The 21,053-nt window shown below is 32.3% G+C and overlaps 1 protein-coding gene across 1 annotated transcript; it reads left to right on the top strand.

Moving 5' to 3' along the window:
* The first annotated feature begins 8,904 nt into the window (after positions 1 to 8,904).
* LOC115879516 (nucleolar GTP-binding protein 1) lies at positions 8,905 to 11,605 on the top strand. Its single transcript, XM_030896401.1, has 10 exons — positions 8,905 to 9,137; positions 9,196 to 9,670; positions 9,730 to 9,981; positions 10,038 to 10,321; positions 10,385 to 10,592; positions 10,639 to 10,834; positions 10,891 to 10,975; positions 11,026 to 11,140; positions 11,210 to 11,319; positions 11,370 to 11,605. Exons 1-10 carry the CDS (start codon positions 9,090 to 9,092, stop codon positions 11,523 to 11,525), a joined length of 1,929 nt encoding a protein of 642 aa, XP_030752261.1. The 5' UTR covers positions 8,905 to 9,089; the 3' UTR covers positions 11,526 to 11,605.
* The last annotated feature ends 9,448 nt before the right edge of the window (positions 11,606 to 21,053 follow it).

Raw genomic sequence — 21,053 nt, 5'->3', positions numbered from 1 at the left:
GATACAGTTTAAAAGAAGAATGTGTTTTTGTTTGATAATATATAATGTATGTCAAGCATAACATATATTTGTTCAATTTTTTAATGAATAGTGTTGATTATTTATAATACCAAATTAATATCAAATATTTAAGTGATGGCTGAATACAATATGAATAAAATAACAATAAAATTGGTATATTTGCATAATACAAAATTAAGTTTTTAAGAATAAAGGTGTTACTAAAAATACTAAGAAATTCATATTTCTTTGTTTTAATTGGTCTAGTGTTATTTACATTTTACGTAAGAATTATACCGTATCATCGAAAAAAATCGGCGTCTAGTTGGCTTGGAAATGAACATCGATGACATTCCTAAATAACTGTACACATAAAATAATTAACTAGAATTTTACAATCTTGGAAAATTTGATATTCTTGAACCTTGTTTCTAAATATTCCTAAATTTTTTGATTTTCTTGGGATTTAGGTTCGGGAAAAACGCTGATTAAGTTTTCATTTGGTTTTCAATATTTTTTATTTGGTTTAAAAAAACGTTTCGGCTAACATTATAGCCTTCATCAGTGTTGTGTCATATGAAAAAAATAGTGTCGAATATAATCCAAAAATTACATATAAAATATTCACACCACGCACATAATGTTTACTGCGTACTCCATAGTCAATGTAGATAATTTTAGTGTTAAGAATAATAATTTTAAAAATATGTGGTCATCTTTTGATAAGTTTATATTAGTTTATTAATTGCAGTAAACATTATGAGGTGTGAATTATATTGTATATCTAATTTTTTGGATTATATTCGACACTCATTTTTCTCTCAACACTACTGATGAAGGCTATAAGCAAGAAACGTTTTTTTAAAACAAATAAGCATAATGAAAAGCTATCAAAATGCTTAACTCAGTTTTTCCCGAACCTAAAAATCAAAAGAAAATCAAAATTTTAGAATAATTTTATATAAAAATGCCAGCGATCTTCATTTTCATAGCCATCGCTGACGCCTTTTTTAGATAATATTGTATTATTTGTAAATATAATTTTTCGAACATTGATACTTGCAAAATATACATATAAATTTTGTGAATGCAAATAATAATACATCACTATTAGTAGATATTGAATGTTTTTTGTTAAATTAGATCGATTTTCAAACCCCAAAATTTAAAATATATTTACATTTTACCCATTATCTTATGTACCTATACATTATTTGTATATTGTAAAACATTTGCTGCATTTGTATGGTTCATAGATGGTTCATAGTTTATTTGCCAAAGTATTTATTACTACAAATAGGTATATGTTTTAATTATTAACTGTATATTATGTATATTTAATATAAACTATATCATTTTTAAAATACAAACCAAAAATCTGAGGAATAATTATGTTTTCCATGTATTCTACAACATATTTATTAATCCGTTATATCTAACTAGCGTGACGTCATAAATCTCGCCCGCTGGCTGATCTTTTAATAGAAGGCACTGATTGAACTTCCAAAACGAAACTAAACGGAACGAATTAAAATGGTGTCGAATATTTTCGAATTTGTTCTAGAACAAATCTGAAGTTGTCTCTGAAACTGAAGTCTGTCAATTCTAAACTGTGAAGTTAGACAATAGTCAAAGAGTAGATAAGACTCTGGATAAGACTTATCTACTCTTTGCAATAGTTAGACCTTTGAATAAGAAGACTAAGGAAGGAGCATATCAAAAATCTGGTGGGCCTCAAATATGGCCGACTTAAATTCCGGTTTATCAGTGTCGTTCTAATTTTATTTAAAAAATATAAAACTATGATGTAGGGTAGCCTCAATAATTTTTTGTTTTATTTTACGTTGTGAATAAATGTTGGTAGTTATTAAAATTGTTATACAAATATATAATTCTAATAAAAATAGATAAGTTATAATAAGTATTTATTAACACAAACATCCGATACGCTACTGAAGCAGGTAAGTCAAATTAACATATCTAAATTCTTTGACATCTAATCTTTGACAAGTAATAAATAAAAGCTAAAATGCAAGAAAAATATATAATTTAGTTAATTTAAGTGAATTTCATAAATAATCGGTTTACTACACGTATGTATATTATATAGTCACTTACTAGCGAAAAGTTGTTCCATTATTTCACCCTATTTTTGCCGAGATATACCGCACGCTACACAACCAACTATTTTAGAGTCTTTTTCGATAAATCGCGATACTGTCACTGTTAATTTAAGTTCTGCCACAATTTCCATCTAGATTTACTACCTTTATACAACTATCAGTAGTAGAATAAATAATAAATAACATAAAATAAGCTCCGTAAAGACTGACAAATCCACAAAATTTCAAATCAAATTCAAATGCGTCAAATGAATCGTCAAACAGAACTGTCAAGGATCCCCACCCTAGAGAGCTTTTATGGTGGCTTTTCCGCCCACCATGCATAAATACATGGATAGCATTATTCTCCTTCTTAGCAGTGTTGTTACAATAGGTACAATTGTACTATTTTGGGTACATTTGATAGTCAAGGAGTACATAAGTACAATTGCAAGAAAAAATGTACAATTCTCGGTCGCTAGGAGCAGAGGCACAGAATTATACATCACTTGAAATGCTGTTCAAGCCTCACGGATGTCAGGAGGGGGGCTAATCACTGCGACCTTAGAGATCTATTGTGTCCCGACTTTGTCCCGATGTCAAACGTGACGTCACGCAATTAGTTCCCATTTAACCAATGCTATTCAAAGCTCTTTGTAGCTTCTGTATTGCTGTCCTCCATTTGCGAATTTCAAGTTCCAGAGCTTTACTCCCTGGGCTGCTCAGAACGGTTCTGAAAGGAGCTGTGCGAGATAGCCTGGTGCCTCCATATGGCGCGGAACCAGTTCTGAACTTTATGACTCAATTGAATGGAGGGAGAGTATCGCGTTCTTGAACAGTTCAGAGCTGCTCAACTGGGTGAAAGGAGGACAGCATATGGTGTATAATTTTGTGAGGGTGCATCCACATTATCCTAAAAAAAAGCGGATCGGCGGCGGCGTATCGGCGTAACGACCTTGAATCGATTTCCAGCAATTCTATTGGCTGAAAAATTCATCTGTCAAATTCACCTAGCAAAAATTTCAGCCAATAGAATTGCAGGAAATCGATTCAAGGTCGTTAAGCCAATACGCCGTTCCGCTGTTTTTAGGATAGTGTGGATGCACCCTACGTACCAAAACTTGGTAAAAAGGTAAATAGAGAGATCACATGACCCCACATTTTTGCACCAAAAATGTACAATCCCACTTAAAAAAGTACAATTTTGACACCATTTATAGTACAAAAATGTTTGCCCTTGTAACAACGCTGCCAGAGAAGAACAACTCTGTTCTAACCCAGAGACAACATGTTATTCAGTTAGTTATTCTATGATGTTATCTCTGTTCTAACCTTAGGTTCTAACTACAATCCACAATCTTTTAGAATATTTATATGATATTTTGAAACTAGAAGTTCGTTATTATAGTTTAGTTCCTGTAATAATTATCAAAATTTGATGAAAATGAAACCGATCACATGACCCCACATTTTTGCACCAAAAATGTACAATCCCACTTAAAAAAGTACAATTTCGACACCATTTATAGTACAAAAATTTTTGCCCTTTTAACAACGCTGCTTCTTAGGCCCGTATTTGGCCCGTATTTATAGTTGCATCTCGAGACGCCAAGACGGTCTTGGGCTCTCGAGAGCGGAATCCACAGAATACACAAGCAAACGTCATTTTGGAGATTGTCATTTTGGATAGTTTATGTTATCTGTGGATAGTTTCTTAACCTAACTTTTTTAGTAAACAAAATAAATCCCTTGTAAATCCGTTTTGTCTGATTAAACAGTTTTGAATATGTTAGAAGAGTTTGAGGATATTTTTGGACCATGTGGAAGAAGAAAATCGTCTTCGAGTTCCAAAAAGATATTACGGGATGCAGGAAATCCAATAGAAATGTTTAGCGAGGGGGGATTTATGCCGATATAGGTTTAACAAGGCTACAATTACAGAAACTATTTTACCTCTTATAAATTGAAGACTTGCAAAAACCTACCAATCGTGGTTTACCCATTCTCCCCGTTATTCAATTACTAATTTGTTTACGGTTTTATACGACTTGTAGTTTTCAGATATTAAATGGAGACATGCTTGGTATTAGCCAACCTACAATAAGCCAGATTATCAAGAGGGTGTCCATTTTAATAGCAGAACATTTGGGTGAATTTGTATGATGCAACCATAAATGGTTGAACAGCATTATTATTCCAATGATACTGCCTTCAGCTTGTGCAGATGATAACAACAAATGGGATACATATATTAAGAATATAGAAAGAGCTATAAATACATCTGTGAATAAATCCACTGGCGAAAAAAACTCCTGAATTATTATATGGATATATTCCGAAGATTGAAGATGGATAAGTGAGATTATTGACGGTAGAGAATGAAAAGTATTCAATTACCTGAAAAATTGAGAAAAGAGGTCAAAGAACATATAGAAATGGAACAAAGGAAGTATAAAAAAATTATGATAAACATATAGATTTAAAGGTATCACAAAGATAGGAGACATGGTCTATATGAAAAGTGCTACTAAATATAAGGGACTATTTACAGTGACACAAGTTCTACCCCATGACACAGAAAAACACATAAACAGAAGTATTTAGAAGAATATGTTTAATGTTTAATGAATACTACTTTTGGTTTATTTAGTTTTGAATAGTTTCATAAATTTTTAAAATCTTTAAATATCATAAATTTAGAATGAATATTTTTTTTATTGTTGTAGGTAATTTTTAAGTTAGTTTTGTTAATTAAGTCTTGGAGACTAAGACATAGTCAGGTTGGACGAGTGTCAGAGAATAAATTAAATTTATAAGTAAAGGCAAAAATTGTCAGTCACTGATTTACGTAGCAGACTAGAAAAAAAAGAATAGAGAAGAATGTCATCTAGACGAGAAGAAATAAGGAAGCAGTAAAAACGCAATAATCATAGAATGTGTATTGTGAAATATTATTCTAAATAAAACTATAAAACATGGAGTATCAACTTTATATAGAGTGGTCAACTCAATAAGAATACAGAATTTACACCAAGGAATAAAATCTTGAAAATTATAGGTATACGGTATACATCCAATATTGTATATTATGTGATATGATATTTATATAAATATTCATGATGAAGAAAATAAAAAGACAATTTTTTTAGTTTTAATGTATTAGTGGGAAAATTCTGTGTGACCAGTTAAAACAAGCACTTAACTGTCTGGTCATAGTGAGCGTAAAACTACTAAGAAATCATATGTTATTTAAGTATAGAAAAACAGTATTTTTATGATAACTAATAATAGACTATAAGAAATTACTTAAAATATGTTACATGTAAATATATAAACACTAACTTAACACTAATAGAAAAGTAAATAAAATTATTATATAGGTACTAGTTACCTGGAACATTACTTAACATATTACATAATTACTAGATATACATATATTAATACAATAAATACATAACATTTCTTCAAAAATCTAACCCTCTTCCTTTTTATTTATAATTGGAATGTGTAAATTAGCATCTTCAAAATTATCTAAATTTTCCCTTAAACCAATATTATGAAGAACAGCTGTTGCACAAATAATAGCAACAGTTGTTTTGTAAACCTCAGAGAAATGGAAGACGTTTTTACCAAGTCCCCTTCATCATTTTGCTTTCTTCTATGGGCAAAGTTATACCTGGTTTCTTGTTGATTACCTAGCTGTAGAACAGAAGTCAATAGAATTGGCCTACATCTATATGCATTGTCTCCAAGAAGTAAATCACGAATATCACGCCTTTCCATTAGAATTCTTAAATTACTTCGATTGAATATAACACTATCATGACTTGACCCTGGATATCCAACTATAATATCCATAATTTCCCTTTTGGGACCTGAACATTTAGACTAAAAAAAATTTTTGCGATTTTGAAATACTTCCACATTATTGCATTATTCTTGATTATCTGGCTTATTGTAGGTTGGCTAACACCACGCAAGTCTCCATTTACCATCTGAAAATTACAAGTCGTATAAAACTGTAAACAAATTAGTAATTGAACAACGGGGAGAATGGGTAAACCACGATTGGTAGGTTTTTGCAAGTCTTCAATTTATAAGAGGTAAAATAGTTTCTGTAATTGTAGCCTTGTTAAACCTATATTGGTATAAATCCCCTCTCGCTAAACATTTCTATTGGATTTCCTGCATCCCGTATATACCTTTTTGGAACTCGAAGACGATTTTCTTCTTCCACATGGTCCAAAATATCCTCAAACTCTTCTAACATATTCAAAACTGTTTAATCAGACAAAACGGATTTACAAGGGATTTATTTTGTTTACTAAAAAAGTTAGGTTAAGAAACTATCCACAGATCACATAAACTATCCAAAATGAAAATCGCAATCTCCAAAATGACGTTTGCTCGTGTATTCTGTGGATTCCGCTCTCGAGAGCCCAAGACCGTCTTGGCGTCTCGAGATGCAACTATAAATACCAGCCATGTCTTCTTATTCAAAGAGTTAGACAAAAACAATGCTGTCATTGTCTAGGCGGCCCAATGCCTTCTATTAAAAGATCAGCCTGCGGGCGGACTTTTGTTTACTTCATCAGCTGTACATACTTAGATATTGGGTTAGATTCCGTTTCATATTTTGTCGGTTGATTTTTGGTTTTAACTCTTTGATTTTTGGTATTATTTATTATTGTAGTGCAAAAAACTAATTATTTTGGTGTTGAAGTGACATAAACTACTACCAGATATATGGTCACTCTCGGTTTCGCACAAAAAAAATAGAAATTTTAAAAATTACGTTGTGCAAGTGATTTAACCTAAAAGTGCCCATACATTTTTACTTATCGTGATTTTTTGTGTTGTGTTTTAAGACTCTAACAATTCATCAATAAAGCTTAAGTGGAGTGTGTTATTGGTGCTATGCCTCATCTTTGTTGTGTTCCTGGTGGAAAGGATGGTTACTAAGGATAGTTATTATACTAGGCAGCCTAAAGTGTCCGGAAGAGCAAGAAAAGTGGGTACGAGTTATAAATCAAGAGAATTTTATTGAAAATATCTTTAATAAATTTAAAAATAATATTCTCCCATGATGGTGTATTAATAGAAAACTGGACAATTATGTTTATTTTATTCATATTGTGGAATCTCCACTCCAAGTGTTGCTGGTTCAGCTTCGATAGATTCAAACACGTAAGTAGGTATTATGATCTAGGGAAAAATAAAGAATATGTGTATTAGAGATCATGAAAAAGATTATTATTTTGAGTTCAAATTTTAAAAAGATTTTTTGTAAAGACAAGACTGATACAGTTTAAAAAGAAGAATGTGTTTTTTGTTTGATAATATATAATGTATGTTAAGCATAACATATATTTGTTCAGTAATTTTTAATGAATAGTATTGATTATTTATAATACCAAATTAATATCAAATATTTAAGTGATGGCTGAATACAATATGAATAAAATAACAATAAAATTGGTATATTTGCATAATACAAAATTAAGTTTTAAGAATAAAGGTGTTACTAAAAATACTAAGAAATTCATATTTCTTTGTTTTAATTGGTCTAATGTTATTTACATTTTACGTAAGAATTATACCGTATCATCGAAAAAAATCGGCGTCTAGTTGGCTTGGAAATGAACATCGATGACATTCCTAAATAACTGTACACATAAAATAATTAACTAGAATTTTACAATCTTGGAAAATTTGATGTTCTTGAACCTTGATTCTAAATATTCTAAATTTTTTGATTTTCTTCGAATTTAGGTTCGGGAAAAACGCTGATTGATTTTCATTTGGTTTTTCATTATTTTTATTTGGTTTAAAAAAAAAACGGTTCGGCTAACATTATAGCCTCCATCAGTGTTGTGTCATATGAAAAAAAAATGTTAATCGAATATAATCCAAAATTGCATATAAAATATGCACACCACACACATAATGTTTACTGCGTACTCCATAGTCAATGTAGATAATTTTAGTGTTAAGAATAATAATTTTTAAAAATATGTGGTCATCTTTTGATAAGTTTATATTAGTTTATTAATTGCAGTAAACATTATGAGGTGTGAATTATATTGTATATGTAATTTTTTGGATTATATTCGACACGATTTTTCTCATATGACACAACACCGTGAAGGCTATAGTTAGCCGAAACGTTTTTTTTTAAACCAAATAAAAGTAATGAAAACCCAAATGAAAACTTAATCTGCGTTTTTCCCGAACCTAAAATCCCAAAGAAAATCAAAATTTTAGAATAATTTAACATATAAAATGCCAGCGATCTTCATTTCATAGCCATCGCTGACGCCTTTTTAGATAATATTGTATTATTTGTAAATATAATTTTTCGAACATTGATACTTGCAAAATATACATATAAATTTTGTGAATGCAAATAATACATCACTATTAGTAGATATTCAATGTTTTTGTTAAATTAGATCGATTTTCAAACCCCAAAATTTAAAATATATTTACATTTTACCCATTATCTTATGTACCTATACATTGTTGTACATTGTAAAACATTTGCTGCATATGTATGGTTCATAGTTTATTTGCCAAGAAAGTATTTATTACTATAAATAGGTATATATGTTGTAGTTATTAACTGTATATTATGTATATTTCATTTAAACTATATCATTTTTAAAATACAAACCAAAAATCTGAGGAATAATTATGTTTTCCATGTATTCTACAACATATTTATTAATCCGTTATATCTAACTAGCGTGACGTCATAAATCTCGCCCGCAGGCTGATCTTTTAATAGAAGGCATTGGGCGGCCATACTTGTCGTGAGGAGAATGACAGGAATGACACTTGAATGACACTAATGACTGTTTCCAATCTGTCACATGACTGTCACCCCCCTGAGGCACGAGGCACGTGTGAATTTGTACTTTAAAAAAAGTTTCGTCTTGGGTTCGTCTTTTTGGCTTAAAATATTGGATATAATAATAAAAGTGCACTATGGCGCTCTATAACTTCAAGAAAATTGCTGTGGTTCCTACCTCAAAGGTCGGTAGATATAAAATGTTATAAAGATTCAAATAAGTAACTTTACTCGTGTTTTTAGGATTTTATTGATATAATATTATCTAAAACTCAGAGAAAAACACCGACGGTGGTTCATAAGCAATATAAGATTACAAGGATTAGAGCATTTTATATGCGCAAAGTAAAATTTGCACAACAAAGTTTTCATGACAGATTAACACAAATTTTAACCGAATTTCCCAAACTCGATGATGTTCATCCATTTTATGCTGATTTAATGAACGTTCTTTACGATAAGGATCATTATAAGTTGGCCTTAGGGCAGATTAACACAGCTAGGCACTTGATTGATAATGTAGCTAGAGATTACGTTAGATTGTTGAAGTATGGAGATTCGTTGTATAGATGTAAACAACTTAAAAGAGCAGCTCTAGGTCGTATGGCTACTATTATGAAGAGACAAGGCTCAAACTTAACATATTTAGAACAAGTTAGACAGCATCTTGCTAGGTTACCCTCCATTGATCCTTACACAAGAACAATTTTAATTTGTGGTAATAAGATTTTTTTAACTATTTAATTGTTTTTAATTTGTGTTTATTTTCTTTTTAAGGATTCCCCAATGTAGGGAAGTCATCTTTTATAAATAAAATAACAAGAGCAGATGTTGAAGTCCAGCCATATGCTTTTACAACCAAAAGTTTATATGTAGGACATACAGATTACAAATATTTACGTTGGCAAGTTATTGACACCCCTGGAATATTAGATCATTCTCTGGAAGAAAGGAATGTTATCGAAATGCAGGCTGTTACAGCTTTAGCTCATCTAAGGGCTTGTGTATTGTATTTTATGGATTTATCAGGTAAGAGTATTTTATTTTGTTAATCTTATTATATTGCCAATATTAAATTATTGTAGAACAGTGTGGTCATACAATAGAAGAACAAGTAAAGTTGTTTGATTCCATCAAACCGCTTTTTGCAAACAAACCCCTTATAGTAGTAGTCAATAAAACTGATATTGTAAAACTGGAAGACCTTATTGCAGAAAAGAGAATAACTTTGAAGGAAATTGAAGAGGATTCTGAATTACAAATTATGGAAATGTCAACAGTAACGGAAGAAGGAGTTATGGAAGTTAAGATAGAGGCTTGTGAAAAATTATTGAGCTTTAGGGTTGATCAGAAAATGAGAACTAAAAAGGTTATATGAGAAAACTACACACATATAATTTATAATAACTAATAAGTATTATATTTCATATAGGTGGATGGAATTTTAAATCGTCTTCATGTGGCCATGCCTAAACCAAGGGACAATAAAGAGAGGCCCCCTTGTATTCCTGAAAGTGTGTTGGTTAAGATGCAACAACAACAAGAAAAAAAGAAACGTAAATTGGCTAGAGATATTGAATTAGAAGAAGGAGATGACTTTGTTGTGAACCTAGCTAAAGAATACACTGATATTCCAGAAGGTTGTATACAATTTTAATTTATTTTTTCTAACTGAAGTTCTTATAGATGAAAGGTATGATATTATTCCTGAAATTTGGGAAGGACATAATGTTGCTGATTACATTGATCCTGATATATTTGACAAATTAGAAGAACTAGAAAAGGAAGAGGAAATTCGGGAACAGACAGGAATGTATGTCATACCAAAAATTGAACTCGATGAAACTATGCAAGAAATTAAAAAACTTGCTTTGCAAATTAGGTAAATTATTTAAAAGTTCAGAAAAGTAATTAAAGTAAACACCCCCTTCTTTTAAGACATAAGAAGGCAATTCTTAAAGATGAAGCTAGAATTAATAAACAGAGTAGGAAACCAGTAATACCTAGAACATCTGGTGCTAAAGTAAGTTTAACATGCAAATTTGGATAATGGTACTAATTTTTATTATATAGGTTAAAGAGCGTTCTGTGTCTAAACTAAGAAAAAGTATGGAAAACTTGGGGGTCAATATGTCCAGTACTAAAGAATTTAACTTTACGAAAACAAAACAGAGAGTAAGATCTGTTGGTAAGTAACAGATCAAAAATTGTATTATTTTTGTTTGACATCATACAAGGTTTTGCTTACATTTTTTAGGGCCTGCTTCTAAGAAAGCTCGTATGGAAGTAGATGTTCTGAACCCATTAAATAAGGCAAGGGTTTTGGTTAAACCACCAAGAAATGACCAAGGAATTAAAGATATAGCTGTAAGATTAAAAAAAATAGCCACATTATATTTTAAAATTATTTTTTATAGATGAAGAAGAAGCTACAACAAATTGCTCATAGAGCTATTAGCAAGAAAGTTGCCAAAATGGGACTCAAAGGTGAAGCTGACAGATTTATTGGAAACAAGATGCCTAAGCATCTGTTTTCTGGAAAACGAGGTACAGGAAAAACAGACAGAAGATAATTATAATATTTTCGTTGCCTATTAATTTTCAATATATATTCTGTTATTGATTATATTAAATATAAAAAAGTTGAAACTTATAGAATTATTATTTATTTGGCGAGGTCAAGCCACAGGTAGATAAGATACTATCAAAATACATAAGATAATAAGATTGTATAGAAGCTAGTCACATGTATAATAGTTTGTGGCAATTAGTGGCCAGGTGGCAATCCTGATGAATATTCAAGTTCTATATTCTATACAGAGAAGAACAATCGTAGACAAACGACAAAAACCGTCGGCACTAGAGGTGGGTTGTGAAATCGCAGTCCGCTACTTTGTCACAGCTCCACCAACGTCGCAGTATGTGACTGCTCCAGTTCCAAGAAAATCGCAGTGACATTTCGGAGCAGTTTACAAGTTTAGGACATCTGCGCTCGTGAGTAGCAATAGGAGCAATAGCAGACAATAGTGTAAATTCTGAAAATGCTCCTAGCCCCGTCGCCCGGTCAGACTGTTCCAGTCACAGTCGTCGCAGGTCGCAGTCGACTGGAGCATAGTATATTGAGTATATTCTGTGTACTGGAGCTGTTGGGAGTTTGGGAACGGGAAACGTAGCAGCGTTCGCTTTTTCTTTCATGAATCTAAATAAGATATTTATGTATTATATATTAATCACAAACAGATGTTTTTGACAAAGGTAATTTTTAACTTGTTAGTATGTTTATTTGTTAGTTAATTTTGTATCTGTGTTTTGTTGTATATCCTAAATCTTTTATTTGATCTTATACATTCATATAAGTTTTATTATTTATATCTATTTTTAAGGTCTGATGATGGCTAAATAGCCGAAACCGGTCACTAATAAAGATTTTTTTGACAGTTTCGACTTTGAATTGAATATAACATTAAGTTTTTACCATGGGCCACCACTCTGTGAAAATGAACAGACTCTTTAAGATATTTATAGCAAAGTGCTTGGTACTTAGAAACACTCAAATTCTTCTGAATAGACTAAAAAAATATAGCAACATCTATCAAACTAAGACATCAGTATAGTACCGTACAGCCGCGATTTTAAGAGCTCTAGGGGCCCGTAGTTCGGAAAAGTTCGAATCTTGTTCGCAAGGGCCCGGGAGGCTTGGGGCCCGTCGGTGACTTACCCCGATTGCACAGACGTTAAAATCGCCACTACTGATCGAAATAAAAAACGGCGTCCAGTTGGCTTGGAAATGACAATCGATAACATTCCCCATAAATTTTACATATAAAATGCCAGCAATCTTCATTTCATAGCTATCGCTGACGCCGTTTTTTCGATCATACGATATAAATAAATAAAAACTAGACGATGATGTTGCCTATCATAATCACACCTATAGTCCTGTACTTTTTTAGTAAATGCAACGAACGGTGCCGAACACCGAGTGCGATTTTTCGGAGCAATTAACCTATAAAACTACATTTTTAATTTATAGGTTAATTGCTCCGAAAAATCGCTGCTACTTGTCACAGTGCTTTTATTGGAGCAGTCGCAGAGCGTAGCAGCTCCACAAAAATCGCAGACTGGCCCACCTCTAGTCGGCACTATTGAAGTGAGGAACAGGGGGGTGACAGCATGGAGCCAAAGAGTAGATAAGACAAGAGACGACAGTGAACAAAGAAGTCGAATTTCGCGAGAGAGACGCAGATATATTAAAATTTAAAGGTCCCATGGGTTCCTCCACAGAATATCTAGCTACGCAACAGAAGCCTCGTTACATGTATAAAATCGTAGGTCTCAAAAGGAGACAGGCTTTAAAAGCCTGTCTCCAAATCAGATATTTTGATGCGGTAGTTTCACTACTACATAACAGAGGGCGATAAATTTAAAAGAAAACAGTTTTCTACAAACGAAATTTAAAAGAATTTTATGCAGTGTTGCCATTGTGTAATTTATATTGTAATATTTCCTGATAAAGCCTAGCTTCAAATTTGCTACATCATTTAAACATATTAAAATAAATTAGAGCTCTTTTTTCAAACGTTTAAGTATTTAACTCGCCATGTTAGTTGGAGTTAAATCATACGAGCTGAATTAAAATCACTTCCTGACGTTTGATTCTAACTGAATCCTGAATTTTGATCGTAATTCGGCGACAATATAATAAGTATTATTCTACTATTATGACACCACTTCCTGACGTTCGATTGTGTTCATACCGTATGATCGGGAAAAAACGGCGTTAGCGATGGCTATGAAATGAAAATCGCTGTCATTTTATGTGTAAATTTATATGAGAAATGTCATCGATCGTCTTTTCCCAGCCAACTGGACGCCGTTTTTTTCGGTATCGCACGGTATTTGATATATACTTGCGTATTTTTCATGACATTGCAATATTATGGTACCATGAAGCATATCAAGTGATACCGTAATATAGTACATATATTACGATACATGGCGTTCGATTGGGCTTAAACTTGGTATATTACGTATCTTCAGTGACATTGTAATATTATGGTACCATGAAGCATATCAAGAGGTACCATAATGTAGTACCATATTACGATACCATTTCCTGGCGTTCGATTGGGCCCAACTTTGATATACTTGTGTTTCTTTATAAAGATTTGTTTAATTAATAATTTTAATTTATTTTAATAATTTTAATTTATTTTATGAATTTTAATCTATTGTACGATGTCGTGACAGCAACTTTTATGCCGAACTAATATATTATTAATTGTACCTGTGTCACTTTTTAAAATCTACCTAGGTCTATATAAATAACGTGGCAAACAGAAAAAAAATGTTATTATAGTATTTTTTTAGTCAATTAACATTTTTTGTACTGCATTTTGATAAATCATTTCCATTATTATTAAACGTATATTTCATTAGTAACGTTTCAGCATTAATAAATATCACTATCAATCGCCCTGTATATTATTAATTTTAAAGGTAGTTAAAGTTATTTTCTTAGTTAACATAATAAAGTGGTGTATATTAAAAATGTATTTTGAGAGCATATGTTTTCTAATATTACCTCAAAAATTAAAACCATTTTAAAAAAGCCAAATAAATAATTAATAAAGCAAGAATATTAATTTTAACTATAAACATGAGGACATACTATAGCTGTCTAGTTTACCAAAATATCTAAGTAATTATACCTCATAGTTTATGAATTATCGCTTGTCAAATTCCTTTAATTTCGATATTGACTCACTCACCGTCATCAAAATTCTAAGGTACTTCTAGAAGCGTTACAAACTTCAAATTTTGAATTTTAGGTAGCATTAAACTTATAATGGAAGGAAAAAATGAAAAATCTCGAAATATCCTTAAGGATTAAAAGTTATAGCAGTCTACCCGCTACCGGTAACTGACTTTCCGGCGATGGTAATAGAAGAACCGGTGATAGGATTGTTTTGAAAATGTGGATTTTTTTATAAAGGCACATGCTCCATCTATCTAAAATTTATCAGCGTTACAATGTTGCCGGATCATTTGAAAAGTGGTAGCATTTGTTATTTTAAATGGAACACCCAATATATTATTACATTTTTTGAAACTACTCTCATGTCTCATAATTTTTCTCTTATACTAACCTATACACCTATCTCTTATAGTTTTCTATATGAAAAATAAAATATGTGTAAAATTGACAAAAACATAATTTTGAATAAACATTGGTAAAATGTAAAATCATAACTTGAACATTTTTAAAGTTGAAATTTAGGTTATAACATAACGAAAGTCGGAAACAGAAGTCGTTAGAAAACTAGAATTAATGCATTGGATATTATCTGACTTTATACGATAATTCAAAGTTTATGAATTATTGCCTAGTCAAACTTATTAATATTGTTTGGATGATATATTGCCCGAAAAAAAAATAGGTGGGTAGCCTACAAAAAGAAATGAGATCCCATCAAAAACATAGAATGTAAAAAATGCCAAGTCTCGCAACACAATTCTTCCACTATAAAAAGTTGTGAGATCTCATGTAAAACCAAGTCAGTTTATTTTATTTAGTCTCTCTTTAAGCACCTACTGAACAATTTTGTTATAAATTGTTAGTATCAATATTAGACACCTTTATTTCTGTAATAATTATAATGACTTGGCAATTGCACGATATCATATAGTAATTAAAAAACTTTATTTTTAAGGGCACTGTTTAGATATACTGAGGAATCGAGAAAGTCTTACCTAAAATCCTTGGATACAATACTCCACCAGGAGCTACGATTATCTTTGGGTGCCTTTCGCACCACACCGGTGAAGAGTCTTTATGCCTTATCTGGATATTCTTCCTTGTATCACAGGAGAATTCTCCATACTCTTAATTATGGAATATCCATTAAGTCAAAGCCTTTTTTGATTGACTATGGCAAGTTCTTCGACTTACAAGACAGTGAAACGTATACCGTTCTTCTAAAATACCCACGCCCCATTAATATAAGATACCACCTATTTTCCTCCCAACAAAACATTCATAATATCCCTGTATCCACTTTTTCCGACACACTGCCCCCTCCATGGAAGGATACTATTTTAGTTAATATGGAACTTTGTACCATGATTACTTATGGAGCAGTTGCTTGGTATACAAAACTAGAGCAACGTACAGCAAGGCAAAACCTGTGCAAAGTACAGAGACTGGCATGTATCTGCATTACAGGTGCCATGAGAACATGTCCAACAGCAGCAATGGAGGTCATTCTAGACCTAACACCACTACACATTGTCGTCGGTAGTTATGCCAATGCGACAATGATTAGAATGGTTACTGATGGAAACAGTACTGGGAGAATTTTCAGGTCAGGGGCTTGGAACACCCTCAAAAAGAAAATTCCACTTCTCCAACTCCCAGTGGATGACATACCAAGAATTTTACAACTTTGAGAAACACCCTCACTGTAGTATTGAGTAATAAAAAAGGGATTGGAAGAAAGAAACACTTACTCAGCATATAAAAAAAGACCATACCATCAATGCGTATACTGATGCTTCCAAAACCAAAAGCAGGGACAGGGATAGGGAGTATTTGGGCCGAAAACTGAATACTCCGAACCAATGGGCACCTACCCCAGTATCCTTCAGGCAGAAATTTGCGCTATCGAAAGATGCGTACAATTTATCTTAGATAGGAACTATCGAAAACAGGAAATTGCTATTCTATCCGATAGTCAAGCAGCACCTAACGCGATCAACTCAGTAACCATCAATTCGAAGTTGGTCAAAGAATGCCTAGAGAAGCTCAACAAGTTAGGCAAAGAAAATAAAGTCCTCCTACTCTGGGTGCCTGCTCACCAAGGGATAGAAGGCAATGAAAAAGCAAATGATCTAGCTAGAAAAGGGGCGAACACTCCACTAACTGGACCAGAACCGTTCTGTTTTCCAAACGGGAACCAACTGAAAGCGGAACTGAAGAATCTGGAAGACTCCATCCGTAACTTGGAATGGGTGTCCTCCAACGGTCCTAAGACACTCCGAAAAAGTTCCTTAGAACTTATGACCGAGAAAAATCAAAGGTTTTTCTTGATTTAAGTAAAAACAATCTTCGGATTGTCACGGGGTTTCTAACAGGACACTGTCTCCTTAACGAACACCTCAGTAGGCTGAAACTGAGAAACAACGGCGAATGCAGAATTTGTGGGGGAAAATGGGGAAACACCAGAACACCTTTATCACTGATTGTGCCGAGACGACGACCATTCGTGTCATGAACCTTAGTACGTCTGATGTCGAGGATGGAGAGCTGGCCTCCGTGGAGCCGTCTCAGATACTGGCTTTTCTTAAAGCCCTGAGAGTGTATGATGAGTTATAACTCGTTATAACTCAAGAAAGGGGAACACACAATAGATCTATAAGGTCGCGGTGATTAACTCCCCTCCTAAACATTCTACATTCTTCTACATCATAGTTGTTATAAATAAATCAACTTCTATAAACTAGTTTCTAATGACCTACATATTCGAGAGGGTTACCACCCTTCCTAATGCACAAATTTATTTTTTGTTCAATCTTATTTATAGATTTTTGAACATAACTTCTTGTTATAGTTCCGAATGTTTATACTCTTTATTGTAAATGTTGAAATGTATAGATTTCACTTTTACAAATGACGCCAAGTAATGCCCATTTAGTTATTGCATTTGATTTACCGTATTCAATGTTTTACCCCACGTCATTGTTAAGTTTGGAAGCTTATCAATATTGTAACGATGAATAGATTAAATCTTTTAAAAAAACAGAGCCGGACTTGAAATTCGTTTAAATAAATTATGTTCAAATGTCCGAAACATAAAAAAATATTAAGTGTGGCACATCATTGTATTCAGGAGACCGAGTTCTTTCAAAATCTGAAATAAAAAATGCAGGTCCGTATTTAAAAAAAATAAGTTGGCCCCTGTATCTTACAAATTATCAGCTAATTTGAAAATCTAAAAATACTATCAAATAGCCCTAATAAAGTGGCAATGAGAATATTACAATTAGTTTTTTTCATTTTCCTAAAAGTAACGCCAGGAAAAATAAAAATGATTTTCAAAAAAATCCATTTGTTCCAAAAAAATCAGCAATCCTTGAAATTTTTAAAAAAATGTTGATTGCATCTTGGTGAACATCCTAAAACGCAACTTTGCCCCAATTTAACCATGTTCGTATCTATTACGGTTACCGAGATTCCAATGCTCGTACCTCGAATTTGTAGCACCCTGTATAAACTTACTGAAAGAAACTAAAACGTTAACTTTATGTGGATTCCTGGACACTCTGACATTGCTGGTAACGACCGAGCAGACAAACTGGCTAACGAGGCAACGCTCTGACAGAATATTGAAGGAACTCCATCCGTTGTCGATTTCAGAAATTTCCACAAAAGTGTTCTTCAGTATATTTCAAAATGAATGGGACATTCTCGAGGGAACTAATAAACTTAGATCACATATGCCACTTCTTCATCTGTATCAAAATATATATTCTCTTGAATGCGGATCTTTCTGTAAAGTTGTTAGAACCCTCAGAGGACACTCTTTACAGCCCGGTTGCTAATAAAAAATCAGATTACCTAATTTCTCTGGCATTTTAACAGCCGAACTCACAGCTATTTATCAGGCTCTTATCCAAATTCAGACATGCCACCGATTTGAAGCATTAATACTTATCTAATTCCACTTAGTTCCCTCAACAGTATTGCTTCTTTAAACCCCCTAAAAACTCTCTAACATGCAGCATTCGAAATATAGTATATAAACTTACTGGAAGAAACTAAAATGTTAACTTTATGTGGATTCCTGGACACTCTGACATTGCTGGTAACGACCGAGCAAACAAACTGTAATATAACGAGGCAACGCTCTTACAGAATATTGAAGGAACTCCATCCGTTGTCGATTTCAGAAATTTCCACAAAAAAGTGTTCTTAGGTATACTTCAAAATTAATGGGACATCCTCGAGGGAACTAATAAACTTAGATCACATATTCCACTTCGTCATCTGTATCAAAATATATATTCTCTTGAACGCGGATCTTTCTGTAAAGTTGTTAGAACCCTCACAGGACACTCATATCTTACCAAATCATATATTATCAGAAATGAACCCCTTCCGAAATGCACCTTATGCAATAACTTAATGTCAATGAGACACATTCTTTTTGAATGCTTACCTGTTGCCTCCCATAGGTCTAGATTCTTTAATGCTGTTACCTAATTGACGCGCTCTTTAAATCAATACATCTCTCTCTGATGTTGTAATGTTATATGTATTGTTGTAATGTTGTAGTATGTAGATACAACAACATTACAATACAAAATTGTAATGTTGTATTGTAATGTTGTTGTATGTATGTATGGTAATTGTGAAAAACCTCCGTCAATATTATATCTATTTTAGTATCTTTTTGCCACTTGGCAGAAATTTTTGAAAACTTTGGATGCAAAACAACTTCCTCGATTTTCGATTTATTTTTTTTTTCTATTTTCTTTCTATTTCTAAATTTTATTTTAAATCGTAGTAGATACATAAAATTTGTTAAATTATTGTTGTTTCAAAGTGTAATCCGGAATATTTTGCTTAATAGATAAAGTCCATTATTTAAGGTAGACCTTGAATGCAAAGAAAATTACCGTATAGCGACTATAAAATTACAGTCTTCAACTTGACACTCTGATGATAAAAGAAAAATAAAATGTGCTTTTAATTGATCAATTCAAGTCAAGGTAATCTTTTTCTATGAAAAAATGTATAGTTGTTATTTTCAAAAAAAAATACAATAAAGTAAGTATTCTTGTGTCACAATAATGCATTTCATATTATAAATAAAGATATATTATGTTTAAGTATAGCTACTGAAAATAATTTGCTATTTTTATATTAAGTCATAATACTTTATTTTCACAAGGAAATTGTTTACTTCGTGTTGCAAACTAAAATTTATGGTTTCAATTGGCTGTTTTCCTCATTTATTAATATTTCTTAACTTATTGGAAAATATTGATAAGTCCGTAACAACTACACTACACAGCAGTAAACACACAACAATTTAAAATGTATGCAATATGATCTAGAATATCATATAAATAATAAGCGATTATACAGATTATCCACGCACGATGCAAAAACCTGTTGTTAAATCGGTGTAATTGTTTATAATAAAATTTTGTAAAACTTTATTTTTTATAATAAATTAATATACAATTTTTAATTTGTATATACCGGGTGCGTCTCAAAAGTGACTCACCCCTATAACTTTTTTATTTTTTCAGATAAAAAAACGAGATTTGGTATTGTTGCGGACCCGTGTGGACTCGACCTAACCTAACTATATGTCCCGCCCTCAGATGACCTTAACATCGCATTAAAGAATAGACACAGTAATGATTCATTCGTTCGAGAAAAATCGAGTCCCACTGGAATGGACTAGTACATACGAGAACATTCGAAAACCTTCTACGCACCCTAACGATCTATGGATTCATTCTAGAGTTCTTTACCTGTCGGTATAAAAAGCCGGCGGCTGTGGCCTACAGAGGGGCAGTTATAAAATCGACAAGTGCAGTTGACGATTGCTAAAATTCAAAATAAATTCTTAGTTATAAATCGTTTGTAAATAGTTCTATAAGTCTTTTATCGTTATTGTTTTTTGTTAATTAGTGTTAAATAAATAGTGTTTAAATAAATTGTGACTTTCTATCCACACGGAACCGACGAAAACGTAACAATTGGTGTCAGATGTGGCGTGTGTGATAGACTAAAAAATAAATAAGACTGACAATGACTTCGAAAAAATTGTTGAAAGACTTGAAAGTGTCCGAACTGAAATGCATATTGGAAGAGAGAGAAGAGACAGATGGGAAGAAAAGCATTTTGCAAGCTAGACTGAGAGACGTTTTGGTGGAGGGAAGGGTGAGGATCCTGATTAATATTTTACTTCGAGCTGGAAGGTGACGTTGACTCGTCATTGAAAAATTTACAAGACAATTTAAACGACAATTTGAATAGTAAAATAATTAACTTAGAAGACAGTTTGAAAGATAAGATTATGGAAAAT

This window comes from Sitophilus oryzae, unplaced genomic scaffold (genome assembly GCF_002938485.1).
Source record: "Sitophilus oryzae breed Bouriz unplaced genomic scaffold, Soryzae_2.0 scaffold_1581_pilon_pilon, whole genome shotgun sequence".
Lineage (NCBI taxonomy): Eukaryota > Metazoa > Arthropoda > Insecta > Coleoptera > Curculionidae > Sitophilus > Sitophilus oryzae.
The sequence above is the reverse complement of the archived record's forward strand: the minus strand, read 5'-3'. Positions and strand labels throughout refer to the sequence as shown.